Source organism: Armigeres subalbatus, chromosome 2 (assembly GCF_024139115.2).
Source record: "Armigeres subalbatus isolate Guangzhou_Male chromosome 2, GZ_Asu_2, whole genome shotgun sequence".
NCBI lineage: Eukaryota > Metazoa > Arthropoda > Insecta > Diptera > Culicidae > Armigeres > Armigeres subalbatus.
The window spans coordinates 324673937-324701637 of NC_085140.1; the positions used below are offsets into that span (position 1 = coordinate 324673937).

At 39.5% G+C, this 27701-nt stretch overlaps 1 protein-coding gene across 1 annotated transcript; it reads right to left on the minus strand.

Annotated features, from left to right (window-relative positions):
• Positions 1–1279: 1279 nt before the first annotated feature.
• Positions 1280–24780, minus strand: LOC134212714 (DNA topoisomerase 2). Its single transcript, XM_062690797.1, has 5 exons — positions 24347–24780; positions 2500–6495; positions 2315–2437; positions 1906–2229; positions 1280–1841 (listed from the first exon to the last, which is right to left on the minus strand). Exons 1-5 carry the CDS (start codon positions 24359–24361, stop codon positions 1758–1760), a joined length of 4542 nt encoding a protein of 1513 aa, XP_062546781.1. The 5' UTR covers positions 24362–24780; the 3' UTR covers positions 1280–1757.
• Between the last annotated feature and the right edge of the window lie 2921 nt (positions 24781–27701).

The following is a 27701-nucleotide window of genomic DNA, read 5'->3' on the forward strand; positions in this document are numbered from 1 at the left end:
TTTTTTTTCCTTCAAAGTTTACTAAATTCCCTGTATAATAAAACCTGAACCACCTTTTTATGTACTGTTTTGGCAAAGAAATGTCCAATTTCGTGCGGCCAAATACTAAGTTGATCAAGCTTACGGCAAGGTGATGGTCTTTTGTGTCTGCCATTCAACATCGATTTGGAGGGAGTAATACGAAGGGCAGGGATTGACACGAGTGGTACGATTTTCACGAAGTTTGTCCAGTTATTCGGTTTCATCGACCAGGGATTGAACTTATCAGTTCATTATCATTTAGTATTCATCAATAACTCATTCAGGGCGGAATTCCGGAAAGTGCTGTATGGCGGACTTCTAGCTGTTTCCCTCTACAACTTTGTCTAAGGGTATATTGAGTGATCCTAGCGTTTCACGCTGTTAATATTCTACATAGAGCAATGTACCATTAGACAAAAGTTGTAGAGGGAATCAGCGCTAGAAGTCCGCCATACAACACTTTTCTGAATTCCGCCTCTGGAATGAGTTATTGGCTGAATACTAAATGATAATGAAATGATAAGTTCAATCCTGTCAGACGACTAGTAGCAGTAGCAGTAGATTATACTAAATGATTGGAATTTTGTTATCATTTAGTATAAGTAACTGCAACTACCGCTGTTACTCTTTTAATAGTGGAATTTAAACATCGATCTGTTAGGCAGAGTTATAGAAAATCCTTCGCACTAGAAGTTCACCATATAACACATTTTGAAATTTAGTCTCTGGAATGAGTTATTGACAAACTACTAAATGATCGAACGCAGATTACTAAATGATCGATAACATCCTTGGTCTTTGGCTTATTCGAAGGCTCTATCCAGTATGCTTAGATGATTTGATGCCAGAGATGGTTAAACTAGAGGAATGTTCACAATGAACGCGGTTGCGGTGAATAGATACAAAAGTTACTTCTTGTAGTTCTTAAGGAGTGTGATATGAATGAACAAACAGTGATTTTTTTCTATTACATGGTAATATCTACAGCTCTTATTACATAATAGTAATGAAAATACAATTGGGGAATAAACGCAGCAAAGCTACAAAATAATCACGTACATCGGAGAACCTCACAGTGACGATTCGCACGCACATCCACACGCGAAGAAATTCCACTCATGTTCCTTTCTCTTGTCTTGCGATTTTCAGAATCATTCTTAGCTTCATACAAATTTCAATGCTTGTACTCGCAAAAAATATTTTCCTTATTTCTCCAGCTAGGAGCGCTAAATACGCAATTCACAAACACATACACAACTACTGAAATATCTTTTATCAAAAAACGTAAAAGTTTCACATAAATCAATATATAAATTAGCTTAACATTTACGCTTGGGTGCAAAATATGATTCTACCGTTCTAATCATTGTTGTGCTAATGATTTTTTTAAAACTACGTCTATAGTGTCATTAAAAAAGCTGGTTTCTGTTATTCAGGTCCAAGTGAAATGCTAATGGGAAACGATGCCTCAAACAATGAAAATATTCTGTTCGAAAACTCAACTCAATAACTCGGTTTCAAGATGTGCTTGTTATGTTTGTAAAAAAAACAACGGCATATTCTTAATTGCTAGACGACAAGTTTCCGTTCGTTTCAGGACAACTGAACGAATTTCGACCAGTAATGATGGGAGTCCTTCGACAAGTAGGTTCCGACAATGAGAAACAGTGCTGCGACTTAGACAGCATTCATCCTTACCCTAGGAAGCATCCTTCTGGCGGCGCAAACACGAATGCTTACTCGAAGTCCGAATCTTCTTCGTCATCGTAAATGGGTTCATCGCTTTCCGACGCACTATCAACGATCTTTTTCTTGGGTTTCTGTGAATGGGAAATTGAAGAATGAATCATTAATTATTAAAAGACATGTATTACAAAAATTTACCTTCTTGGGCTTTTCGTCCTCGCTAGTTCCTTCGCTGTCCTTCTTACGGCCACGCTTGGCAGCTGGTGCCTTGGGCTTCGCCGGACCATCGGCCTTAGGGCCCAGTTTCCTCTTGGGAGCAGCCTTCTTCGGTTTCACTGGAGTATCTTCCAGCTCGACAACATCATCGTCAATATCGCTGGCATCGTTCATCACCTTCTTTGGTGCATCCGCTTCGTGTGGTTCTCCGGAACGTGCTTCTGGATTGTTATCGAACAATTCATCGTCCGATCTATCGAAGTTCTTGTCCTCTTCATCATCATCCAGGAACGAATAGTTGATTTTCTGGTGAGGTACAAAAAAGTCAATTATATTTTATTAAAAGTTACGTATATAACAAGATCTATGAATTCAAAGTATGATCGCTCACCTTTGACGCAGCACGCCTCTCGGTCTTCTCGCGGGTTGGGACAGCTACTTCTACGCCAAAATCGTCACCGCTAGCACCAGAGTTGAAATTGTCTTCTTCATCCGAAGTAGTGGCTTTCTTTTTCTGTAAACAGAAACAAATTACTTCGCGGTTTAAATAGACAAATTTATGTTGTGAGTACTTACTCTTCCTTTTCCGGCTCCCTTGGCCCCGGCAAAGTTCAATTTGGCCTGTTTTAGCCCGTCCTTCTCTTTCTTCTCTTTTTTAGGTTTGGGTTCTTTAGGTTCTTTTGGTTCCTTCTTAACTCTGGGCTTCTTGCCATCGATGAGAGCATCGAATTCGTCGACCTCCTCTCCGCCTTCTCCAGGTTCCTTCTTTTCCTTCTTTACTCTTGGATTGGCTGAACCGCCTGCCAGCTTCTCGTGCTTTTTGAGTAACTCTTCTGTGACCTTGAATTCGACAGATTCACCCATTGCGCTTGGTTTGGTATCGTCTATCGCAGATTTCTTGCTGGACTTGATGAGTCCGCGGGCTCCCTTTGTCGCTGCGGATTTCAATTTCTTCTCCGTTGAAATTTCATCCAAACGCTCTTTTTCTTCCACTTCGTCTAACTTCTTGCTCAACGTATCCAAATCATCGACCCAGAGCACTTCCACAGTTTTAGCCTGTAAACTGTGTAATTCTGACAACTTGGCATCGCGTTGTTTCAGCAGTTCGTTCTTGCGTTCCTCCGTGAGCATCCACATAGACATACCCAACAAATAATCGAATTTTTTCACGTCAGTCAACCTTTGGAATGCCTTTTCTGGATCAACCGGTTTCTTAGAGGATTTTCCCGGTTTTACATCCTCACCCTCTTCTTCCTCTTCAGCGTCACCCTCTTCTTCTTCCTGATCTAGTGCGAGTTTGCGTTTCCACTCCTTAACCGGGTCTGGACGGTAGCCTCGCTTAATCAGCTCATCAATCATCGTCTTCCGTTTTTTGTTTTCAACTACAATCGTGCGATCACATTTTTCGACAATGAATCTTGCTTGATCTGTCAGACGATCTGCTTCTGCTTGCAGCATCCCTTCAAGATATGCCTTGCGTTTGCCATAGAACTCGAGGCGCAGTTTGTAGAACTCATTGAATATATCGTTGGCATGATCGTATCGCCTCAGATAATTCTTATCGTCGAAAGCATGCATTGTGGTCGTCCACAAAGAACTGGTCAGTTTGAACACCCGATGGAAACCGCCTTCCTCGGCTAGGATACGATCAAACTCACCCGGAAGGAACGAAACTACAAACCGAACGGTGGTATCCGTGTTGTACTCTTTGTAATCGGAAACAATAGCCTTTGTCTTGTCATTTCCGTTCACCAGTGGCTCCAGAGTGTTTTCTTTGTAGTTCTGTGTCCAGGTGCCGATTGGTAGTTCGGAGATTTCGATTTTCTGATTATCCAACAAAGCAACGTTACCTATGCTGAGATACTTTTGGTGACCGATAGATTCGATTTGCCCACGGAAATTTTTATACCAAGGATGGAGAACCTTTGGTTCTTCTCCGTTTAACATACGGCGTAGATTAGCAATGACGTCCCGTGGATTGTGATTCGGAATCTTCGTTGACCAACCAGTTCCGATACCTTCTGTTCCGTTGATCAATATCATCGGGATGATAGGAATATACCAGACCGGTTCAATCTTTTGGTTGTCCTCAAACTGGTACTCCAACAAGGGATCGTCCAACGGGTGGAAGATCATTCGAGTCAAAGCAGACATCATGGTGAAAATATAACGAGGGCTGGCACTGTCTTTGCCGCCGCAAAGACGTGTACCGAACTGACCTCCCGGGTACAGTAAATTTATGTTGTTACTACCAACATAATTTTGAGCTAAATTTACAATGGTTCCGCACAGTGACGTTTCACCGTGATGGTATGCCGATTGTTCCGCAACGGAGCCAGCCAGTTGGGCTACCTTAACTTCACGCTTATCATTACGTTTGAAGCAAGTATACATGACCTTTCGCTGACCAGGTTTGAGACCGTCCACCATACACGGAATGGAACGCGTGTTATCGGAATTAGAGAAAAGTACCAACTCAAGATTGATAAACTCCTTGTATGAAATGGCTTTGGTTGTTTTCGTGTAGAGATACTTTTCCGGAAGTCCGACTAATTTGCGATGACGATTCTCCTCCATGTGGTTGGTGAGCCATTCCTTCCGCTGTTCGATGCATTTTTTCGCAAACGCCATCGTGATGGCTTCATCATCCTGCACGTTGTCGTACTTGAATAAGATACGATGACGTTCCATGTTCTGGAAATATTCCTTAGCCTCCTTGGAGGTTGAAGTACCCAAACCCTTATAGTACTTGATGTTGTAGGTGTGGGAATTTGCCGTTTCGGTTTTCCATTCTTCGAATTCAGGCAACGAGAAGAAGGAAAGTTCCTCGCCGTTTTTCTTTGACGCTTTCACGATAGGAGTGATAAACTCCTCCAGGAAAGGTAAGCGAAGCAATTCAGGCCAATTCGTGTGAAGGAAATTAATTAGCAAACCTTTGATATGAGACCCATCCTGATCTTGATCAGTCATGATCATGAGTTTGCCATAACGAAGCGTTTTGAGATCATCCATCGCAAGGTATTTTTTCTTATACTGTAAGCCAATAATTTTGATGAGATTGTTGATTTCTGCGTTCTCAAGAATTTGCTTGTGGGTGGCTTCGCGCACGTTCAGCAATTTACCACGCAACGGGAACACGCCGTACGTATCACGTCCAACAACTCCCAATCCGGACACGGCCAACGTCTTGGCTGAGTCTCCCTCTGTCAAAATCAGTGTGCAATTTAAGGAATTTTTCGTTCCGGCGTCGTTAGCATCCTCCAGCTTCGGAACTCCCTTAACCTTGGACTTCTTCGAACCGGACGCTTTGTTGAGCTCGGTTTGGGCCTTGAACTTGGCCCACTGCAGCACCGATTCCACAATACCAATTTTGGATGCCGCGGTGACAAACTTATCCGACAAGGTACACTTAGAGCCGAAGCTCTTTGCCTGCAGTGTCATGTTTTCCTTGGTTTGCGAATCGAATGTCGGATTAACAATCAAACAGTTGATGAATACCCAAATGTGATTCTTCACTTGGAATGGTTTGATATTGACTCCACCCTTGTTCTTCTTCTTCAGCACTTCAATCAGTTGCTTCACGATCATATCGGTGACGTAGTCAACATGGCGACCTCCCTTTGTCGTTGCAATGGAATTGACGAACGAGACCTGCTGGAATCCTCGGTCAGAAGGTGCCACGGCCACCTCCCACCGTTCATTGCAGCTCTCGTATACTATTTTCACCTGCGATCCAATATCGTCCTGTACATCTTTAATGTAAAGATCAATGTAGTCTTTGAAGTTTTTGATCGCTAGCTTTTTGCCGTTGAGGTAAACCGCCACTCCTCTTGTGGAGGCAGCCACATCGAACGCTCGTCGTGACATCAACCCTACAATGTCATTGTCCAGCTTCTCCATCTTGAATTTCTTCAAATCTGGCGAGAAGGTAATCTTGGTATAGTCATCGCCGCTGTAGTCTTCCTTGATCTTGGGCTCAGACGCCTTGCTCATGTTGTCGCCCCAGGTTTGCTTGAAGCACTTCTTGTACTGTTTGGTGGCCGTTTCGACGGTGAACTTGGTACTGAAAATGTTACACAGTTTGGCTCCGTAGCCGTTCCTACCGCCGGTGACCTTTTCCTCCTCATCGTTGTAGTTGGATGAAGTCAACAAGTGCCCGAAGATCATCGTCGGCACGAACATTTTTTCATCCTTGTGCATCACCACCGGGATGCCTTGGCCGTTGTTCCAGATCGAAACCGTGTTCGTTTCCTGGTTGATGTCGATTTTGATGGCACTCATCTTGGCATCGCGCTGCTTGTTGTCGGCTGCGTTGACCAGGATTTCGTCGAAAATCTTGTACAAACCCGGCACGAAGGTAATCTCGCGCTGGACCATCTTGTTCACCTCCGTATCGTAGATCCACATTGTTTCCTTGAGCTGCTCGACCGAACCGATGTAGGTGTCGGGACGCAGCAGAATATGCTCCAGTTGGGACTTTTTCTGGTAGATTTTCTCGATCGACTTGCCGCCGATCTTGGGGCTGGACGTTGCTGCGCCGCCAGAGCCATTCTGCTGAGCAGCGAGCGCTGCCTGCAATGAAAAGAAGAAACGGAGAGTTAGCTTTTTGTAACATTAGAAATCAAGCAAAAATGATGAAATTACACATAGGGGAAAATGGGGCAAGATCGCCACCCTAAGCTCTGACTCATGTGGAACACTAAAAATTCCTATCCAGTTTTCCGCGAGCGGTAATGGCCGCCAGCTTGCCTGCGGGTTAGTCTCTGATTTGACGTAATAATAATAATTTGATATAAATCTCTTTGCGCTGTTCATTTACGTAGCTCCAAAAGGACTTAGGGTGAGATCATAGTCGTCGCTGTATCCCTCTTTGGTTGCGTGGGAAATGATAACGACTGATCCGCTTATACTCGTTGTTGAGTCTGACTAGTGGAATTTGAGTGGCAACGGAAGGTGTTTCGTGTAACTTCTGAGTGCAGCTTTCTTGCACCTTTTCAGCGACAGGAGAGCATTCCACGGGATCCCAGAGTCAGATCGAACGGACTTTTTTGGGACATGCCTGTCGATGATGTACACCATGATGTGAAAAAAAGTTTGACACGAAACTGATTAAAATACTGGTCAAAACTGCATCACAATCAAACGATCTATTATAATTGAATATTGTGCACACATGTTTGTAAAGATTCAAATCTGAATTTATCATAAAACTTTTTTTTTTCCAAAACCACTCTCTATGGAGCAATATGGACATACCTGTACAGAGCAAGATATTAGGCCTTAATATGCGAACAAGATCAAATTTCAGTTGCCGAATACAAGAATATTGTCGTCTATGTTAAATTCATTACGGATAAATTACAATACCGCATTACTGCGATCGGAACAGAAAAAATGACCATTGACCAATTGAACTCAGCGAAAACACATTAAAATCAATACATTTTCAAAAGTGCATTTAAAAAATTTCCAACTCATTTTTCATAATTTGTCGATATAATATAAAAGGTAACACTCCCTTGTATAAGTCAACTACATTTGAATGATGATTTTCTGAGCATTTTAGCGCTTTTCGGAACGATTTCCTTTGGTGGCCCATATTGCCCCGATCACCCCTAACAGTCACATTCTAGACTTTGATGCTCTTCCACGCGAAAAACGAGCATAGGGGACCTGGGGGCATTATATTCTAGTTAATTAAATCATTTTTGCCTTTCTCGTATACTAAGTATACGTAAAGGCTATATGTTCGCTCCAAAAATGAACTTTTTATAGGAGGCCCGGAGACCCATAGTGTTATATACCAATCGACTCAGTTCGACGAATTGAGGTGATGTCTGTGTGTGTGTATGTGTGTGTGTCTGTGCGCACCCACCCAAAAAAAATGTCACTCATTTTTCAGGTACTTATCCTTAACCGATTTACTCGCAACAAGTTGCATTCGACGCAGGATACTCTACCATTGTTTCCTATTGAAAATTGGTCAAATCGGACTATGGGCTCGGAAGTTATGGCCAAAATACCACTTTATTTTATAGAAAAAATGAGTAAAAAGTGTCACTCATTTTTCAGGTACTTATCCTTAACCGATTTACTCGCAACAAGTTGTATTCGACGCAGAATACACCCAGGTTTTTTTTTACACGGTTTGGTTTTGGTCGTTTAAGACCTTCAGCGTCAATGAAGCAATGAGTTAACCCCACGAAAAAATTCACAAAAAATCAAAGAAAATTCAGGGGGTATTTACAAAGCTGTGAAAGTTCAGGTTAACCGAGAAATTAATGAATTCCAACCGTGTAAAAAAAAACCTGGGTGTACTCTCTCATTGTTTCCTATTGAAAATTGGCCAGATCGGACTATGGGCTCAAGAGTAATGGCCAAAATACTATTTTTATAATGCACGAGAAAGGCACCATCAACGCTAGGTGGATTAATCAGGGTTTTATTATAAAACCAGCGAACTCTAAAATCCTTCCATAAGAAATTCATTGTTTCATTTTCTTAAAGCATAAATTTGGCAAAAAAGTTAAAATGTTTTCCAAATGATTAAAAATTATAAGTTTCATCTCCCATAAAATAAGTTTTACTTTGCCATAGAAGATGATTTCCCAATTAGGGATCATCCCATAGCATTAATTACCATGTGTGTTTTTCTTTGAATCATTTTGGGTTTTGAAACATTTTGCAAAGATTTTGATGGCAAATTAAAGTCACACAATAGAAATAAGAGCAAAAAAAATGGTATAGAATCAGAATCCTGTGTGATAAACATTTTCTTTCCATATAAACGTTTCTGAAAATCTAGCCACACTAGTACCTGCACACAAATCAAGCTACCTCGCCGTCCAGGGTCCAGGCGAGAAGAGCGTTGAAGCCGAAATGAAACAATCATCGACATGGGCGAATGAAACGAACGTTGCAATCAACTCCATCCAACAAAGCTCGACAGTTTAACACAGGGTAAGGTCCGGGTAATGATGGTGTTTGGGTTATGGCGGGAACAACCAGCACAGAAGCAAAGATGGAAAGCAAAATAAACTACTCGCAAGCTTCGTTGCGTTTTTTCTTCTACTATGATATGAAGGTAGTAGTCGAACGAAAGGCTATGTTGCTGTGAGAACGAGGATTGAGAATGGCAAAAATTGAACATGAAGCATGTTTGTTCATAACAGCAGCAGTACGAAAATGGCGGAGTGGGATTACTTTTGTCGTTAAATTCCTTCAGCTGCAGTCAGCTGATGGGTATCAGATAAATATAATGAGAAGGATAGATTCGTGCAAAGAAGTGAACATTGTATATAGATGGCTTCGATAGAATCAAATAAATTAATATTCATTAGAACATGTTTTTTTATCTAAAAGAGACATTGCAACATAAGCCAGTGGTAGTTGTAAGGGATAGAAGATGGGTCAATATGTCCCTGTGCTGTGGCTTATCTACGTTATACGAGGCTGTCCGTGTCCCAAATCATAATTATTTCAAAAAATTATAATTTATGAATATAGAATTTATAATTACCATTTGTTTCCTTGAACTCGAAATTTGGTGCACATTTTTTTTACGCCAGCAAAATCATATGGGGAAGGGAAAAAAACAAAGAACTTTATTTTTTTCATAAAGTTCGGTTATTCGTGAGAAAAAAACCCAGATCAATCCACCTAGCGTTGGTGGTGCCTTTCCCGCGCATTAAAAAATAAGAAAAATACATAAGAGAGGTCGAAATAGCACTTTAAGGGGATAGATTTTACTTTTTCAATCAATTCATATGCATTTGCGGTCATTTGAATGCATTGCTGCAATACTTGAAAAAGTTTTTTTTTATTTACACACACACACACATACAGACATCACCTCAATTCGTCTAGCTGAGTCGATTGGTATATAACACTATGGGTCTCCGAGCCTTCTATCAAAAGTTCGGTTTTGGAGTGATCCTATAGCCTTTACGTATACTTTGTATACGAGAAAGGCAAAAAGATGGCGTATGACGATTTTTTCACCATTTAGACTCTTATGAAATAAATTTCGTCGTACTCAGATTTCGCTGTTGGCTACCGTGCGCATTTCTCTTGAAGATCGTGACAGTTTCCACAAGCCCCTTCATGTTTACATATTTTTTCATTTTTCTCAGCTCTCCAGCTGATCAGCTGGTGCTTCGATGTTTACATTCAGTCCAATTATTTTCAATCGACTACGTGCTTATGAATCAAGGTAATCTATAAATAAACATCCAACTTTTATACTTGTGACAGATATATGATGCAAAAATCACTGTACAGTAGGGTGGCTCAAAAAACACTTTTTAAAAATTTTTGATGGGCCGCCCTCTTATTCGGTTCTATTTGATGCCCTGATGCTCTGGACAAAATTTCAGCCAAATCGGTCAACGTTTGGGCAGTGCTAAACTCGTAGGAAGTTTATATGAAAAAATGTATGCAGAAACATCCAAAAACAGTGATTTGCAGTTGGACAGCACAATTTTCGATCAAGAACCATGATACTCATCAGTTCTTGTAAAATAAAATACAGAATGTTATGCTGAAAACCGCGAGAAGATTAGAGTTTATTACGTTTATTAAGATATTCAAAAAAGTTGAACAAAGTTTTTCCCATACTAATTTGAGCCACCCTACTGTACAGCATAAAATCATATATCTGTCACCCAGAATCACGGTGGTATTACCCAAGCAACACTAACAAAAAACTCCGCATTATATTCATGAGTAAACACATGAATTTTTGCAATGGGGGTAGCGAAATGGATTTCATATTTTCGACACATATATTCAATGCGCCCACATTCATTGCATGTGTGTTCACACATACTTTCCATGTGGGCCATAGTATTCATGTGTGAATGTGTATGCAAATAAGTATGTGCCGACACATGATATGCATATTTCAAAATACATGGATTTTTGCCATAAAGTATGTGCCGATTTTCCTGAGTGAATGATGATTCTACGCTGATACGTACCCTGCTCTGCGCCCGTTGTATACAACGTTACAGGTACAGCGCATAGCAAATTTGAATGCCAGCAATGCTAGTAACGCATACAATGGCGCCATCTGGTTGCGGTCACTACCCATCATTGACGTTAGAACATAATAAGAAAAATGTTTTTTTTTTCTTGTTGGAATATGAAAACGACCAATCAACGTGTTCGTCGGCGATATATTTGTATAGGGGAACTGTACCTAATTTGGCCAATTTTACGAATAACTCCGAAAATAAAGCAATTCGCGAGGGTTTTATTAGTTCAAACAAAAGATAAATCCCTTACGGTTCAACGCTGCTTTCAACTGATGGATTATTTTGGAAAAATGTGTATTTTCCAGGGTTGGCCAAATTAGGCACTAAGTTGGCCAAAACCGGTGCATTTCCCCTATTCTATTTTAATTCAAACTACTTATTTTACAAATTAATATGTCACATCATTTCACTAAATTTAGCAAATTATTTATTCAGTAGGCATATACTTCTCTCTCTTCTTCATTGGCATTACATCCCCACTGGGACATTGCCGCCTCGCAGCTTAGTGTTCATTAAGCACTTCCACAGTTATTAACTGCGAGGTTTCTAAGCCAAGTTACCATTTCTGCATTCGTATATCATGAGGCTAACACGATGATACTTTTATGCCCAGGGAAGTCGAGACAATTTCCAATCCGAAAATTGTCTAGACCGGCACCGGGAATCGAACCCAGCCACCCTCAGCATGGTCTTGCTTTGTAGTCGTGCATCTTACCACACGGCTAAGGAGGGCCCCCCCTCAGTAGGCATATATTTATAAAAATATTGTAACTGTTTGTCCTGGTTATACTTGATGACCTTAAATCATTTTCTTTTGCCATTACATATCAGCTTTTTTGAATTCTGAGTTTCAGACAAGTTTGGAACGCTGCTCTTTTTTCTTAGTTTCTTGTAATTATTTCTTACAAAAAGGAAACGTCAACATATTTTCTATTTATATTTGATCTAATTATTTCCCAACAATTAAATGAATATTTCATCGCCTACATGAACACTTCTCAAGTGTTTCATATTTGATTATTGATCAAAAAGATATTAGAAGATTTATTTGTGTAAGTAATACTTAACAGCATAGATATCTCCATCAATCCTTTTACTAATTTTAACATAAAGTGTCCAGACGTCTCGGATTATGCACTACAGACCCGGATTCAGCCTGCTTGATCCGAATTGCCCGGAAAATGTCCCGCATTACCACATGATGGATCTGTAACTTCTGGATAAGCTATTGAATTCGTCAGAAATTGGATTTAAAAAAATTGCCAGATCCGAAAAACAATCAGAAAAAAGAAATCGTGGACACTCTAGAGGGTCTACTGAACTTGGAAAATGGAGGTTTACATAATTTTGAGAACCTAGGCCATTTCCGTATATGTACTGAAAAATCAACAAAAGTTGAAATAATTTGTCAAACTCTAAATAACGCAGGAATCCAAGAAATCTGAAGTATTTGATTACCCGGGAGGGTTTAAAGAATGTGGGAATATTGAGAATTTGTATCAATTACGGAGTTAAACGTGTCTGAAGATATTCTGTAAAGTTAAGATCATGACAATGATCCAATCGAAGCTCTAGAATCGAAGAAAATGAGATATCAGAAAATGTAAGAAATCCTTTTAGAGTATCCTTAAATCTGCAAAGATCTACAAATCTACAAAGTCAGGAAAATGCCTTCAAAATCCGAAGAATGAAAAATTCACAATGATTGTTCAGACTGAACACTTACATATTTTGTAAGACAACGGACAATGCCTGGTAGATTATAGTCTATATTAACTATAGTTAAGAAAATTTTGCATATCGAAGAGTTTCCACGATTGGAGCGGAAATCGAACCCTCAGGCGTTTTATAGGGATTTTTTTGGACGTAAATAGGGATTTTGTGTGTTTTCAACAACAACAAAAATCTACGTACCTATTTACATTTTAATAATACATTTACAGGTCATGTAAAAATATATGTGTGTCATCCTGCTGCTGTACGCGTACAACATGGTACGTGTATCACTGTACAGAAATCATATGTCTGTCGATAGTATTAAATCACCGAGTGGTGATACTGCCTTTCCCGAAATTAGCCTGGACGCCAATTTTATATGGCGCTAATAAAGGTCGATATACCATTTCCTTCATAATTTTGAAACACATCGGTCGACCGTTCAATAGTGATCAACTAGGCGTTGTCTCCTGTCGAATGAAACTTGTTACGATAAAATCGGTGAAGGATTACTAGTAGGAGAGACTGGGTAGACTTGATCCCCTTTTCTGATTTCCGATATATCACAACCAAAAATGAATAAACATACGCAGTTTCCACACAGACTCTCTAAGAAATATATAATTTAACTTTACTGATATGTGACAGTCTGTAAATTATTGTTGTTATTGACACACAATCGATTATTTGGAGTGCTGTCAAAATCAAATTTGAATATATTTGGAGGAAATTGATCCCTCTCCAAAAATTTGCTATGATAAAATTAGAAAGGTGCCATCAGATTTTTTTAATATTTTCCCTTCAAAATACGCAGAATTATCGAATTGCTGTGCGTATACATGAACGATTTTTGCTATTGAATTCAACAGCACATGCAATTTTAAAATTTGGGGAGACTTGATCCACTTCTATAAGATCTACGCAATAAATATTTTTTCCTGCCAAACCTTCATCAAATCCATCAAATCTACAAAAAATTAGTTGCCTTAGAACAGTTTTTATTTTTTTTTGAATTTTTTCGCCAAATTTTTGTATGGGTGACTCACGGGGGATCAAGTGTCCCCATATTAAGGCAATAACTTCAAATCCAATTATCCAAAAACTTTGATGGAATGTTGACATTTTCATCAGTACAGATCAATAAGCATATTTATGGCTTGTTGCTGTGAAAAAACGAAAGACTTTGGTCATTTATATGAAAAGTTGTTCAAATTTTGCGTGGCAGAATAAATAAGGTTGTCAATCCAGAAAATAACTCACTACATAAAGGTCATTTGTCTAGAGGATCTATACTAAAAAATACGCTAGAACAAAACTACTTTAGTTCTCGATAAAACAGGGGGTGATCAAGTCTCCCGGGGATCAAGTCTACCCACCTTCCCCTATATGAAAAGTTGTCTAATGTTGTTTTCTAGTTTTTGTGCACACACTTACACACATACACACAGACAGACAGACATTTGCAGTTCAAGGGCCGAAACGAAGGTCCAGGCGAATGAGGGTAGCAAGAAGTCTAGGGTAGGCGCCAATCGCTCCAGGCGCGATGCCCTAGTCATCAAGAAGGACGAAGCTAAGTACTCGGACGTCTTGAAGGCGATGAAGAGTGACGTCAAGCTCGGTGAACTCGGTGCCGACGTACGTCGAATAAGACGTACCCGGATGGGCGAGATGATCCTCGAGCTGAAGCGGGGCGTCTCGCAAAAGGGCGCCGCCTACAAGAAGTTGGCGGAGGAAGTCCTAGGCGAGACGGTCAAGGTGAGGGCACTCACGATGGAGGTGAATCTAAGGGTTGAAGACCTGGACGAGATCACCGAAGTCGAAGAGCTCGTCACGGCACTGCGGCGACAGTGTGAAGTGGAGACGCCCACCGCAGCCGTTCGGCTACGGAAAGGTCCGGCAGGGACGCAGGTAGCATTGGTTCGGCTATCTGCAGCGGACGCCTCCAAGGTAGTCAAGTTAGGGAGTGTCAAGGTGGGATGGTCGGTGTGCCCTGTGGGCATATACGAGCAACCCGAAGTTTGCTTCAAGTGCCTGGAACCGGGGCACAAGCAATGGGACTGCAAAGGCCCTGACAGAAGCAATCTCTGCCGACGCTGCGGATTGGAAGGACATAAGGCACAATGCTGCACGAACCCTCCCAATTGTTTGATTTGTTCCAGCAAAGCTGTGAACAGCAAGCACGGAAGTGCCCGGCGTTTAAGCGTGCTGCAAAATCACAGTGCAGGTAACGCAGCTGGCTTGCTCGGCCTCGCCCGAGTGTTTGGTGTGCGCAGGTTTAGAGGAAACGGAGGAACACGTGTTGTTCGTGTGCTCACGTTTTCGCGCAATGCATGACCACATGCTTGCCACATGTGGTCTGGACACTACCCCGGACAACCTAGTTCGGAGGATGTGTAAAGATGAAGTTGGCTGGAACGCCGTTTTATCGGCTATCGTCCAAATCGTCTCGGAGCTACACAGAAGGTGGCGCGTGGACTCAAGAATGGCTAGTTCAGGGGCAAATGAGAGGTGGTCCAAGGAATCGGAGTCGGCTTCATGGCTCATACCGGTGGTCATGCCCTGTGGTCGAACTCGATCCTTTTACCGAAAAAGTGGCCGCGCGAAAACCAACACGGTATCGTCGCTTTTGCGGCGTCGGTCAACCGGGCGGGTTTCGAGCCCGAGGACGGAAAAGGGTCCTCGTCAAGGCTGGGGCAGGCGTAGGCATCCCGTCGGCCAGTCCCTCTGTGTGTTGGCGAATAGACCCTATCGCAGAGAGGTCAATTTGGGGTGCACGCGGCATCATCATTCTTGATACCAATCGCGCAAAGGGTAGCAGACGCGAAGACGATCTTTCCCACCTTCCGAGGACATATGGCGTGGTAAGGCCACATTGGAAGCCGGCAATGCGCTGGCACGATACCATGGTGTTCTTCTAAAAAAGCGAGTCACGATGTTCGGTGCTGTAAGGACACGCAGCTAACCTTGATTGTGCGTTGAGCACTGGCCCTCTTCGAAGCATTACTTTCTGGTTGTACCGAAGGGACGATGGGCTTGGCGGCAATGAAAACGGTTTAGCGGGTCGGGGATGTAGTCCTGCCTCCCTCGTTTGCTGTTGGAGGTGGTCCCTAACCCCGCACAGTTCAACTCAATGGACGCAGTGGTTCTACGCCCAAAAAAAACCCCCGCACTTCCTGGACAACCCAGGATGTCAGTTGAGCAGATTCCCCCTCCATTGCTTCATTGCTTAGGAAGAAAAAAAAAAGACATTTGCTCAGCTAGTTCAGCTGAGTCGAATGGTATACATATATTATATAACCCTATGGGTCTCCGAGGCTTCAATAAAAAGTTCGTTTTCGGAGTGAAATAATAGCCTTTTGGTACAACTTTGTTGTACGAGAAAGGCAAAAAGGTTGTCAAAAATTCCGTTCAAGACAAATTTAACAACTCTTGAATTTCGTCGAGCGAATCTAATCATTTGTGAAAAATACAATAAATTTTATAAATAAGTTTTGTTGACAGATTTGCATGCCGTCCATTGCAATTTTTAAATGGTTTTTTGACTTTCTTTAGCAAAAGAAAAACGTACGTCTTCAAAAGTATTCATATTATTTGATTCGAATAAAAACTACCGTCAAAATCGTATTTCGAGCAGGTATTTGCAAAAGCGATTTGTTGGTACTGGAAGTATTTTCAGAATATTGAAACGGTCCTGTATTTTGTAACGGAGTTCTCGTATGTGGGTTCCGAAGCTATTGGTACGGTCTAGGTATACTACTAAGAGCGTGTAGCTAAGAACATTCTCGACTGTCTTTGAACCGACTTAATCTTAGGTTGACCGCTTTGAAGAGAATCACCTTGGATTTGCCCGGGTTGATTTCCAGCTTCAATTTTTGAGCCTTATCCTCAAATTTGTTGATATACGCCTGCAGTAAACCGTTGCTTACTGTTATTTTGATCCAACGGATGTATTCTTGAGGCACCTTGACTTATGATTTCTCGCTCAACTTTTCAAAAGGTCACAAGTAACATTTTTTCATGAATTAATTTGAGTAGTGCAATCAAAAGCTTTCATATTGGTCTGGTGATTGCGCTATTCAAATTAATTCATGAAAAAAATGTTACTTAGAACCTTTTGAAAAGTTAAGCGAGATTTGTTCTAGTTTATCAGTGCAGACAGCATTGAAATCGTTACTAAAGTCTAGAAACACTCTTATGATGTGAGTCCGGTTCTTTTGTGTGTTTGGATAATATAAATGTTCGTGCTCGTTGCATGCCCGTATACCAAAGGATCGCTTCGTTAACAAATCCATGCTGTCAATGAACTAATGTGATTCATATAATACTGCCTTGTGGATGACTTTTATCAGAGTTGGTAACGACGATATCGGTCGATTTTCAGATGCTGAGGTGTTATCCTGCTGGGCTTTGGTACTGCAATGATCCGGATTTTCTTTAGGTGGTCCAAGAGGCTTCCTCGTCTACAATAGCTGTTCAGGTCGATTAGTATGACTTTCATCGAGGTTTCAGAGATGTCAGTATGTCGTACGTGATAAGATCAATGACTGGGGCCGACGATCTTTTTCGACTGAGGATGACGTCCCTTTTATGTTGATTTATGATGTCATTGTTGGTTAAAGGGAAGTAACTGTTTTCTTAGTAGTTCTAATAAATTTCGTTTGGTCTAAGGTAAAGATTCATAAATCCTTTCGCCAGGTCACGTTCATCATGTATCATGTTGTTTCGTGTGCTGTGTGGTGTAATCAGATAGCTGATCCATTAACAGATTGCTGAAGGCTAATGTTAGGTCTATGGTGGTTTATATTTGTTTGAGTGGTAGTAGCGCTTCCGTTATTAAGTTTAAGAAGCAGAACGTAGACGGCATTGACTTCCGCCGCTAGTCGTAGGTATGAAAATCTTTTGGAAACCGTGTCGTGTCTTTGGTAGTTTGTTCTTGTACCCACTGATGTTGTATTTTTTGAGTTTTCGACTTCTGCATTGGTTCATATTTGTGAGAGTAAGGCCGCAGTATACGAACTGATTGCCAGATTTATATATGTAATCCCTGGTTGTGTTTCGAAACGCTTTGCACGTTGCATTGCATCAGAGGCGCATCCACGTTCTGAGTCGTGGGTAGGACAAATGGAAAATTCCGATTTGGGCTACAGTCTGGCATTAGCAGTAACATTAAGCGATTCATATAAATTCGCAGGTATTACAAACCTATTCCAGTAACATTTTGGTTTTATGAAAGTCATGGAAAGCAAATTATGGTTTTGAAGATCGTTATTAAATTAAAAATGTTACTTGGGTAGACTATTGTATGGAAGTAGCATCACTTCCATCTGTTTACACAAATAATGATTTTAGACTAATCACTATCTCTAAGATGGAAGCAAGGCACAGTCGAGATCTGTCCTGGTCACGTTCTTGTGAATGGTGGAGGGAAAAGAATTATTAATTGGGACATCTATACTTAGAAAGGAGCTACGTCTTCTCATCGGTGCCACGGAAGGTTATGGAACAGTTTGTGTGGTATAACGGTAGGAATAGTTTTGGTAAATCGTTAAACACAAAAAGAACTACGACAAACAGAATAGGAAAAGGTAAAGGCTGTGATGGAACCCATGATCTCCTGCTTATAGGCAGAAATGATAGCCACTAGACCACTGAGCTTGTCTACGAATTGGGCAACAATTCTTGTAATGAGAAATCGATGCACATTCTAACTATACTTAATACTATCACTAAAGCATAAATTTTCCATGTTGATATGAAATCCATTTCGCTATGGGAAAGTTTTGTTTGCCATTTAATCAATTTTAAAAATAATCCGGACTTGAAAAGTTCTTACGTCCAAAATATTTATATAATTTGAGAAAATCTCCTCAATTTTTGGGACAAATATTGCTTTTCCATTATCGATTATCGAATATCTCCTTACAAGCTTCAAAAAGAAGTCAGGGGTCACAGAAATTTGAAAAAAATACTCAATGTAATAATTAATTATTGCTAACTGCTAGGATTTCTTATTATAGAAAATGTTATGGATCTAGCGATACAAATCAAACAACCAAAAATCGCATGATTGCCAAAGAATCTGTTTTGGGAGCTCGGAATCCCTAATGGATCAGATTTAGAGCGGACTTCGGTATGTTTCTGGTTTCTCAAATTTCAATAGATCTATTAAGGTTTGAAGAAAAGTTTTTCCGTGGGCTTCTAATAATCGTGCTTTATCATAACTTCTAAAAAAATATTCGCAGATTTCTACAACTTCTATTTTACCTCCGTGAAACGTTTATAGTCTAAGAAGTTTAGTTTAGACATCTATGAGCGCTTTAAGGATTATAAAGTGCCTGAAGTCCTAAAGAACAATCAGTCATAATAAAAAATCAGTCAAAAGACAATTAGTCAAAAATCCCAAAAACATCTATGATTATTGTTTGGACTCTGTTAAACTTTAAAATAACCTTCTGCTAACACAAAATTTCTTACCATCGAATGACTTCATATGTTCTTACCATAATCATGGGTAGGACAATGCTTTGACTGTCCCACCCAGAAAAAATCATGCGTAGGACATGTCCTACCTGTCCCACCCACTCCCGGCGCCACTGCAATAGGGGAAAGTGGAGTAAGATCGCCATATGGGGCAAGATGAGCACGTGCTCTATGGTCCAGACTAGATATAAATCGACTAAAGGAAAAATCAAAATGCAATAAACACAATCCAATAAACTTATTTTAATTGTTTAATGATAAAGATCACGCTCTTATTACGCAAATTAATAACATTATTGCGACCCGTCCAAAGTACTTGGTACACTATAATATCCGAAGCGCACGAAATAAGGTTTGGAATGCTATGGTTCAATTAACCACACTTTTCAATAGTCTCGATCAATAATACGGTTATTTTCTAAGAATTTAGAATTAATATTGCGAATTTTACTGATTCAAAGGAATTAAAAAAAATAATTTAATCTTGCTCATCGATAAGGGGTAATTTGATCATATTTTCCCGGGGTAGTATCGCCATGTTCAAAAGTTAACATAACCTAAAAATAAACCGAGACAGTTGTCAAAAGTTTTGTTTACAAGTAGTTTGCGAAAAAGTGATCGAAATGTGCGGGAATATAAAAGGATTTCCGACCGGAAAAAATGGTCCCAGGTAAACTTGTTTGCGGCCATCAAAGCGGTGCAGTCAGAAGGTTCATCTGTCAATAGAGCGGCAATGGATTATGCCGTTCCCCGCCAAACGTTGAGGAGATATTTGCAGATGTCGGAAAGCGAGCAGCTATCGATTCAGAATTTGGGTCGATTCAACAACGTTTTCAATGAGCAGCAGGAGAAGGAGCTTGTGGACCACATATTGAACATGGAGGAGTGTTTTTACGGTGTTACACCTCGCGATGTTCGCAGTCTGGCGTATCAGCTTGCTGCTCAAAACAAGATTAAGCACCGGTTTAATCACCAAAGTAAGATAGCTGGCTTAGACTGGTTATACGGATTCCGAGCGCTTCATCCAGAACTAGCATTACGCTCTCCAGAAGCAACATCTGCAGCGCGAGCACAAGCTTTCAATAAGCCAGTCGTGATGGATTACTTCAACAAACTGGGAAAAGTCTTAGTGTCCGGGTACTTCAGTCCCAGCCAAATATACAATGTGGACGAAACATCCGTTCTAACGGTAAGTAATATTAAATTTTTGGATTAAATTGGATTGGATTAAAAAACCATCAGTATTTAATTCTAGGTACATACAAACAAAACGTTCTAAGATCCTGGCATTGAGAGGTAAGAGGCAAGAAGGATGTATATCATCAGCAGAAAGAGGTCTGTTGTCAACAGCTTGCCTGTGTATGTCTGCCGCAGGGCACTTTGTTCCGTCTATGTTAATTTTTCCTCGAATGAGAATGACGGAAAACCTCAAAAAGGGGGCTCATACAGACACTATCTTCAGTTGCAATGCTTCCGGGTGGATGACGATCGAGGATTTCAATATATGGTTTGACCATTTCTTGAAATTTGCAAGGCCCACGTCGGATCATCCTCTGTTGTTGATACTCGACGGTCATGTGTCCCATACGAAAAATTTAACTTTCATCGAAAAAGCAAGAGCAAGTAATGTGACAGTGATGAGTATCCCTCCCCATTGCGGTCACAAATACAGCCTCTCGATATAAGTTTCATGGGAGCTTTCAAAACCCAATTTTCTAAAGCCATTGAATCCTATTTGAAAGGAAATCCTGGAAAAGTGGTTACAATAAATGAAATCAGCGCGTTGCTGGGAACCGCATTCATGCAAACAGCTACTGTTTCGGTAGCTTCGAATGGGTTTCGCAAAGCTGGGATAGTTCCGCATAACAAATACATCTTTACCGACAATGACTTTGCACCTGCAAACGTGACCGACGTCCCTATCGATATATGATGCGACGAAAATGGAACCATCGATAATGAAGCTTCTTTCCGCGGGTTTAAAGATGTTGATCTGATACGCCCCACGATCTATCAAAGTACATTTCAGAGCAACAATGAACTCAACTTGGGGCCGATTAATGCTATCAAATCGGAATATGTTTCAGCTTCAACATATGACCCAATGGAAGGCAGTAGCTTTTCAAATAAAAAGGAAAAATCACAGCTACAGGTCCCATTTGTTGTTTCGCCGGAGATGATTTCTCGCTTAACTTTTTAAAAGGTCCTAAGTAACATTTTTTTCATGATTTAATTTGAATATTGCAATCAACAGATTAACATGAAATATGTTGATTGCAATATTCAAATTAAATAATGAAAAAAAATGTTACTTAGGACCTTTTGAAAAGTTAAGCCAGATTTTACCGTTACCTAAAACAAAAATACGACAACCCGCTATGGAGAAGAAAAAAGCAAGACAAAAGCAGAAGGCTACTGAGCTAACATCTGATTCATATCGCGAGGTTCTTAAGGCTTCGCAAGCTAACAAGGATATTCAGCAGGTAGAAAAAACGAAGAAACGATTGTCTAAGATACATACCGAAATCCCTAAGAAGCGAAAATTCCGACGAAATAAACAAAATCAAGAGAACATCAATGATTCGTTGTGCGACGTCTGTGGTTGTTGTTTCACTAAGTCCAACAACGGAGAAGACTGGACCAAATGTATGACATGTGGCGCGTGGTTCCATCAATGTCGCGGAGATCATTGCCCTGAATGTACAGTTCCGTGATGGAACAACAGTTATCATTACCAGTTTAATTTTCATCATATAATTAATAAGTATGGTAAAATGTTTATTTTATATTGTTTTTATTGTACTTCCGTTGTTAATAACTGAAATCATTTCATATAAATTGAAATACATTGAATTGAAACATTATCAGTTTTGTTGAGTTTTATTTCGCCGAATGCATTTGTATAAAATAATGATTCATTTACGTTTGGGAGCGATGAACTTTGTTTTTCTTTGCCATGTTATGTAAATCGATATCTTAAATGTAAAATGAGAGTCCAAGCGTTTTATTATTGTAATATAAAAATATGGCCATCTTGCCCCTATAAGTTGACCATATTGCCCCATAATCAAATATATATATATGCCATACAAAAATACAATTTTTCAAATAAAATAAATAAAATATTCAATCTTTGTTTTAATGTTTTATCATAATACCATGATAGATTACACTTGAAATTGATGGCTTATGGAAAAATCTATAGCATTAGGTATGATTTCGCTGTTTTACATACGTCAATGTTTAAGTTGGCCATCTTGCCCCACTTTCCCCTAGTCATAGTTGTTTGTTGTTGTTTAGTTGTTTGTTAATTTTTATGAAACTAAGAATTTTTTTGCTCACTTCTTTTACTTTTTCTCTCGCCCGTCGTTGAAAAGCCTCTTGAATGGCGTGGTAAACTGTCGAGTGCGACATTGTTGTTTGATGCATTTTTGCCTCTTGCAGTCTCTTTTTCCATTGTTTCTGCTCGTTCTCTTTTCGTGAGTTGTTCAGGACTGTTCCATCGTACGATGGCGTTTTCTTGATTCGTTTTCGTTATCCCTCCTCTGAATCTGATTTCGTTGATACAGGTGTCTTCCTTCTAGTGTCTGGAGTCGTTTGCTCTTCTTTTGGTTTCGGTTCATTCATGAACTATGTGTAGACCTTCATCGGTTACGGTGATATTGTTACTCCTTTGCTGAAGGCACTTGGTTTTGTATCACTCCAGGACAACATTTGAATAGTGGCACAAAGCTAGATCCGATCAGAAAATCGTATGACCTCGTGTTGCTTCAACAGAGGAAACAAACGCTTCTATAGACACTCCTTGAGGTAGATCTTACCGTTTACAGTCCCAGCACACTCTGCTTGCTACATGAGCAGAATACTTGCCAAATCATGTATTTCGTGGCAAAATTTTAAAGGTTTCGTTTCCTTACCTTCTACGGAACAATAAACTTGTGCTAGGAGATTTTCCGGAGCTGCCAGAAGTTCGCCTTGAGACAATGAGGCTTCGTCAACATATAGGAGTTTAATCACGAGTTCCCTGGGGAATACGTTTGTGAAGGATTTTGCAACGTATTCGAAGATCCCTGACAAGGATTTTGCAACGTAAACCTATATTCGAAGATCCTTGTTAAGGAATTGGATGCTGTGAGTCAGCTGTTTATATCATTACCATCGTTATATGATGTCGTTACTATCGTTACGGAGAACGTAGGAGATGATCAACTGAAACAGACACTGTAAAGGCACGACTATAGGATGAAGAGCAGAAACAATCAGGAAAGAGGAAAAGTTTGCAAAGAGGTCGTCCCCACCTGAAGACGTCGAAAAGCCGAAAGTAGTTAACCCTGAAAACGGTGACCAGAAGTTGATGAGAGTGAAAATGAACATCAACATGTTTATGAGAAAACGTAGAATGAAGGTACATAAGCGCTTCCACCGCTTTCACAATTATTATGTTTATTTCTACGATAGGCTGTTAGTTTACATCTTTGTATCAGGTTAAGGAGAATTATTATTAACAATTAACTGTGAGCAAAATGTTTCGTGGATTAATGGTCGGGAGCAAAGGAAATTTGGTTTGTTGACTTTATTGCCCTTTATAGAGCTATTTCATCTATTGAATTTCAACTGTTGTGTTTTACTTGTTACAGGTACCCACAATCTACGCAGCGGTCGACGGACACCCGCACGAGTCGATATAGCAAAAAAAAATCTCTGGGGAAAAATCAAACCTGGACAAAATGTGAAGTGCCGTGAACTCGAGGGGTTTCCAGAGGGGAGAAATGGTCACTTGAGGTTTGATTGTCGTATCGATGACTGTTACAACTAGAACGAAACCTTGTCATATGCCACGGCACGAACTTCTATTATTTTAATTTGTTGTCAGTTCTTATTTTTGTAGTTTCAGCTCAATAAATAAATAAACTTATTAATCCTCGTCAAACCCGTTTTACTTATTAAAATAAAATAGAATAGAATATTGTTTTGAAAACGCTGTTTACATTGTACCTCCTTTCGAACCCCTTAAATGCGCCTATGGCACATCGTACCCGACAGTGCTAGCGCTTGGTTTTCAAACCCCCGCGCAACCGTTCTCAACGTCTGCCGGTAACCGTCAACCCCCGCAGCATGCACGACTGAGGGCTCCTGGCAGCAGCCTACACTTTTTGCAATATTCTCATGGAAAAAAGAACTATGCCACTTACCCGGATATCGGTCATTCTTGAAGCAAGTAGTCCTCTCCGCCGGTTCTTGATAAAACAACGAAAAATATCACTCGAACGCGGACACTTTTTACCAAAAAGTCCTTTTACCGTTAACGGAAGGCGGAAATTATGAACCCAAGCGACCCGAATTCACTTCTTTTTTTCACCGTCCAGAGAAAAAATAATCTGCCGATGCTATTTCGCACCGCAAAACAAACGACACCACAAATTCACAACAGTAGAACCACTTTCCCACTCGTTTTTGCGACTTTCGACGATGGCAGAGGCGATATTTTCTCCAGCAAAGCTCACTGCACTGCGATAATATTCAAAAGACCGCCATTTAAAGGAACGCGAATCCGATTTTGCTACCGCACTACAGCTCAAAGTCGGCTTGCTACCTGCCCGCTGCCCGTCACAAAGCGAAATGAAGCGACGAAAGAGCACCAGAACGACGCAAAAACGGACACCGGGTGGAAAAATTTAACTCTCTCGCAAGCGGGCGGCTAACGAACTGGCGGGCGGCCAGAAAATTTGAATTTTCAGTGAGCCCCTGCAGCATTGTCCATACACGCCAAATTGGGTTGTTTAGGGCAGAGTCAGAGTCTCATTTGGAGAATTGGGTTGTTTAGGGGTATACATGTTTTTACATATTCTGAATCTGCATAAAAAACTAAGCCTAACCCCAATTTTTCAGAATTTTTGGAGCCCCGGAACTATTTTTAATTTGCATTTTTAATTTATATGGGACTAAAAATTTGTTCTTATGCTGCATGGGCCAACTGTCATTCTATGAATGTTAGTGTCATTCTATCGATTAAAATAGGTTTTTGTTTGCTATACAAAAATGAAAATAAAAGGTTTACAAACAAAATAAAAATATGTTGGAGATCAGAAAAGCATGCTCTTTATGTTAAACTATAAGAAACCTCATATTTTTTTTCTGCTAAACAACCCAATTGGGTTGTGTAGAGAATATATACATGTTTTACATATTCTGAATCTGCATAAAAAACTAAGCCTAACCCCAATTTTTCAGAATTTTGGAGCCCCAGAACTATTTTTAATTTGCATTTTAATTTATATGGGACTAAAAATTTGTTCTTATGCTGCATGGGCCAACTGTCATTCTATGAATGTTAGTGTCATTCTATCGATTAAAATAGGTTTTTGTTTGCTATACAAAAATGAAAATAAAAGGTTTACAAACAAAATAAAAATATGTTGGAGATCAGAAAAGCATGCTCTTTATGTTAAACTATAAGAAACCTCATATTTTTTTCTGCTAAACAACCCAATTGGGTTGTTTAGGGGTATACATGTTTTTACATATTCTGAATCTGCATAAAAAACTAAGCCTAACCCCAATTTTTCAGAATTTTTGGAGCCCCGGAACTATTTTTAATTTGCATTTTTAATTTATATGGGACTAAAAATTTGTTCTTATGCTGCATGGGCCAACTGTCATTCTATGAATGTTAGTGTCATTCTATCGATTAAAATAGGTTTTTGTTTGCTATACAAAAATGAAAATAAAAGGTTTACAAACAAAATAAAAATATGTTGGAGATCAGAAAAGCATGCTCTTTATGTTAAACTATAAGAAACCTCATTTTTTTTCTGCTAAACAACCCAATTGGGTTGTTTAGGGGTATACATGTTTTACATATTCTGAATCTGCATAAAAAACTAAGCCTAACCCCAATTTTTCAGAATTTTTGGAGCCCGGGGAACTATTTTTAATTTGCATTTTTAATTTATATGGGACTAAAAATTTGTTCTTATGCTGCATGGGCCAACTGTCATTCTATGAATGTTAGTGTCATTCTATCGATTAAAATAGGTTTTTGTTTGCTATACAAAAATGAAAATAAAAGGTTTACAAACAAAATAAAAATATGTTGGAGATCAGAAAAGCATGCTCTTTATGTTAAACTATAAGAAACCTCATATTTTTTTCTGCTAAACAACCCAATTGGGTTGTTTAGGGGTATACATGTTTTTACATATTCTGAATCTGCATAAAAAACTAAGCCTAACCCCAATTTTTCAGAATTTTTGGAGCCCCGGAACTATTTTTAATTTGCATTTTTAATTTATATGGGACTAAAAATTTGTTTGGGCCAACTGTCATGCTATGAATGTTAGTGTCATTCTATCGATTAAAATAGGTTTTTGTTTGCTGTATAAAAATGTAAATAAAAGGTTTACAGACAAAATAAAAATATGTTGGAGATCAGAAAAGCATGCTCTTTTTGTTAAACTATTTAAAACCCCATATTTTTCTCTGCTAAACAACCCAATTGGGTTGTTTAGGGGTATGTATGTTTTTACATATTCTGAATCTGCATAAAAAACTGAGCCTAACCTCAATTTTTCAGAATTTTTGGAGCCCCGGAACTATTTTTAATTTGCATTTTAATTTATATGGGACTAAAAATTTGTTCTTATGCTGCATGGGCCAACTGTCATTCTATGAATGTTAGTGTCATTCTATCGATTAAAATAGGTTTTTGTTTGCTATACAAAAATGAAAATAAAAGGTTTACAAACAAAATAAAAATATGTTGGAGATCAGAAAAGCATGCTCTTTATGTTAAACTATAAGAAACCTCATATTTTTTTCTGCTAAACAACCCAATTGGGTTGTTTAGGGGTATATATGTTTTTACCTGGGTGCTGCGGATAGAGTCGCTTTTGTGCTCTCAAGCGAGTAGCGGGATATTTTGAAATCAATCCCATAAGCAAAATTATTTTGCAGTTACTTGGCTGTCAAACATTTCCCGCTCTTCGAATTTCTCTGTCCATGCTTCATAAAGGCGCACAAATGCGCGAGACTCTACATGACTTTACGATGGTTTACATACATTCCTGCTACAATCAGCTGCTGAATCTCGTGAAATCTCGCAACGAGTGCATTTTAGTGCCATTCCTACTAATTTTCCACTCGAAATATAATGTGAATATATTTTTTAAAAAGAATGCAAAATACAAACTAAGTTTATTTATATGTTTTCCCCAGATAATAACAATACTTCTCAATATAATATCTAAAACGAACATAACCACAATCTTCAATGTTTGGCTCCGGCACAATAGAATATTTTGGCTTCACTTTGACAACCAAATCGATTCTATTCGCACCACCCAGGTTTTTACATATTCTGAATCTGCATAAAAAACTGAGCTAACCTTAATTTTTCAGAATTTTTGGAGCCCCGGAACAATTTTTAATTTTGATTTTAAATTTATATGGGACTAAAAAATTGTTCTTAAGCTGCATGGGCCAACTGTCATTCTATGAATGTTAGTGTCACTCTATCGATTAAAATAGGTTTTTGTTTACTATACAAAA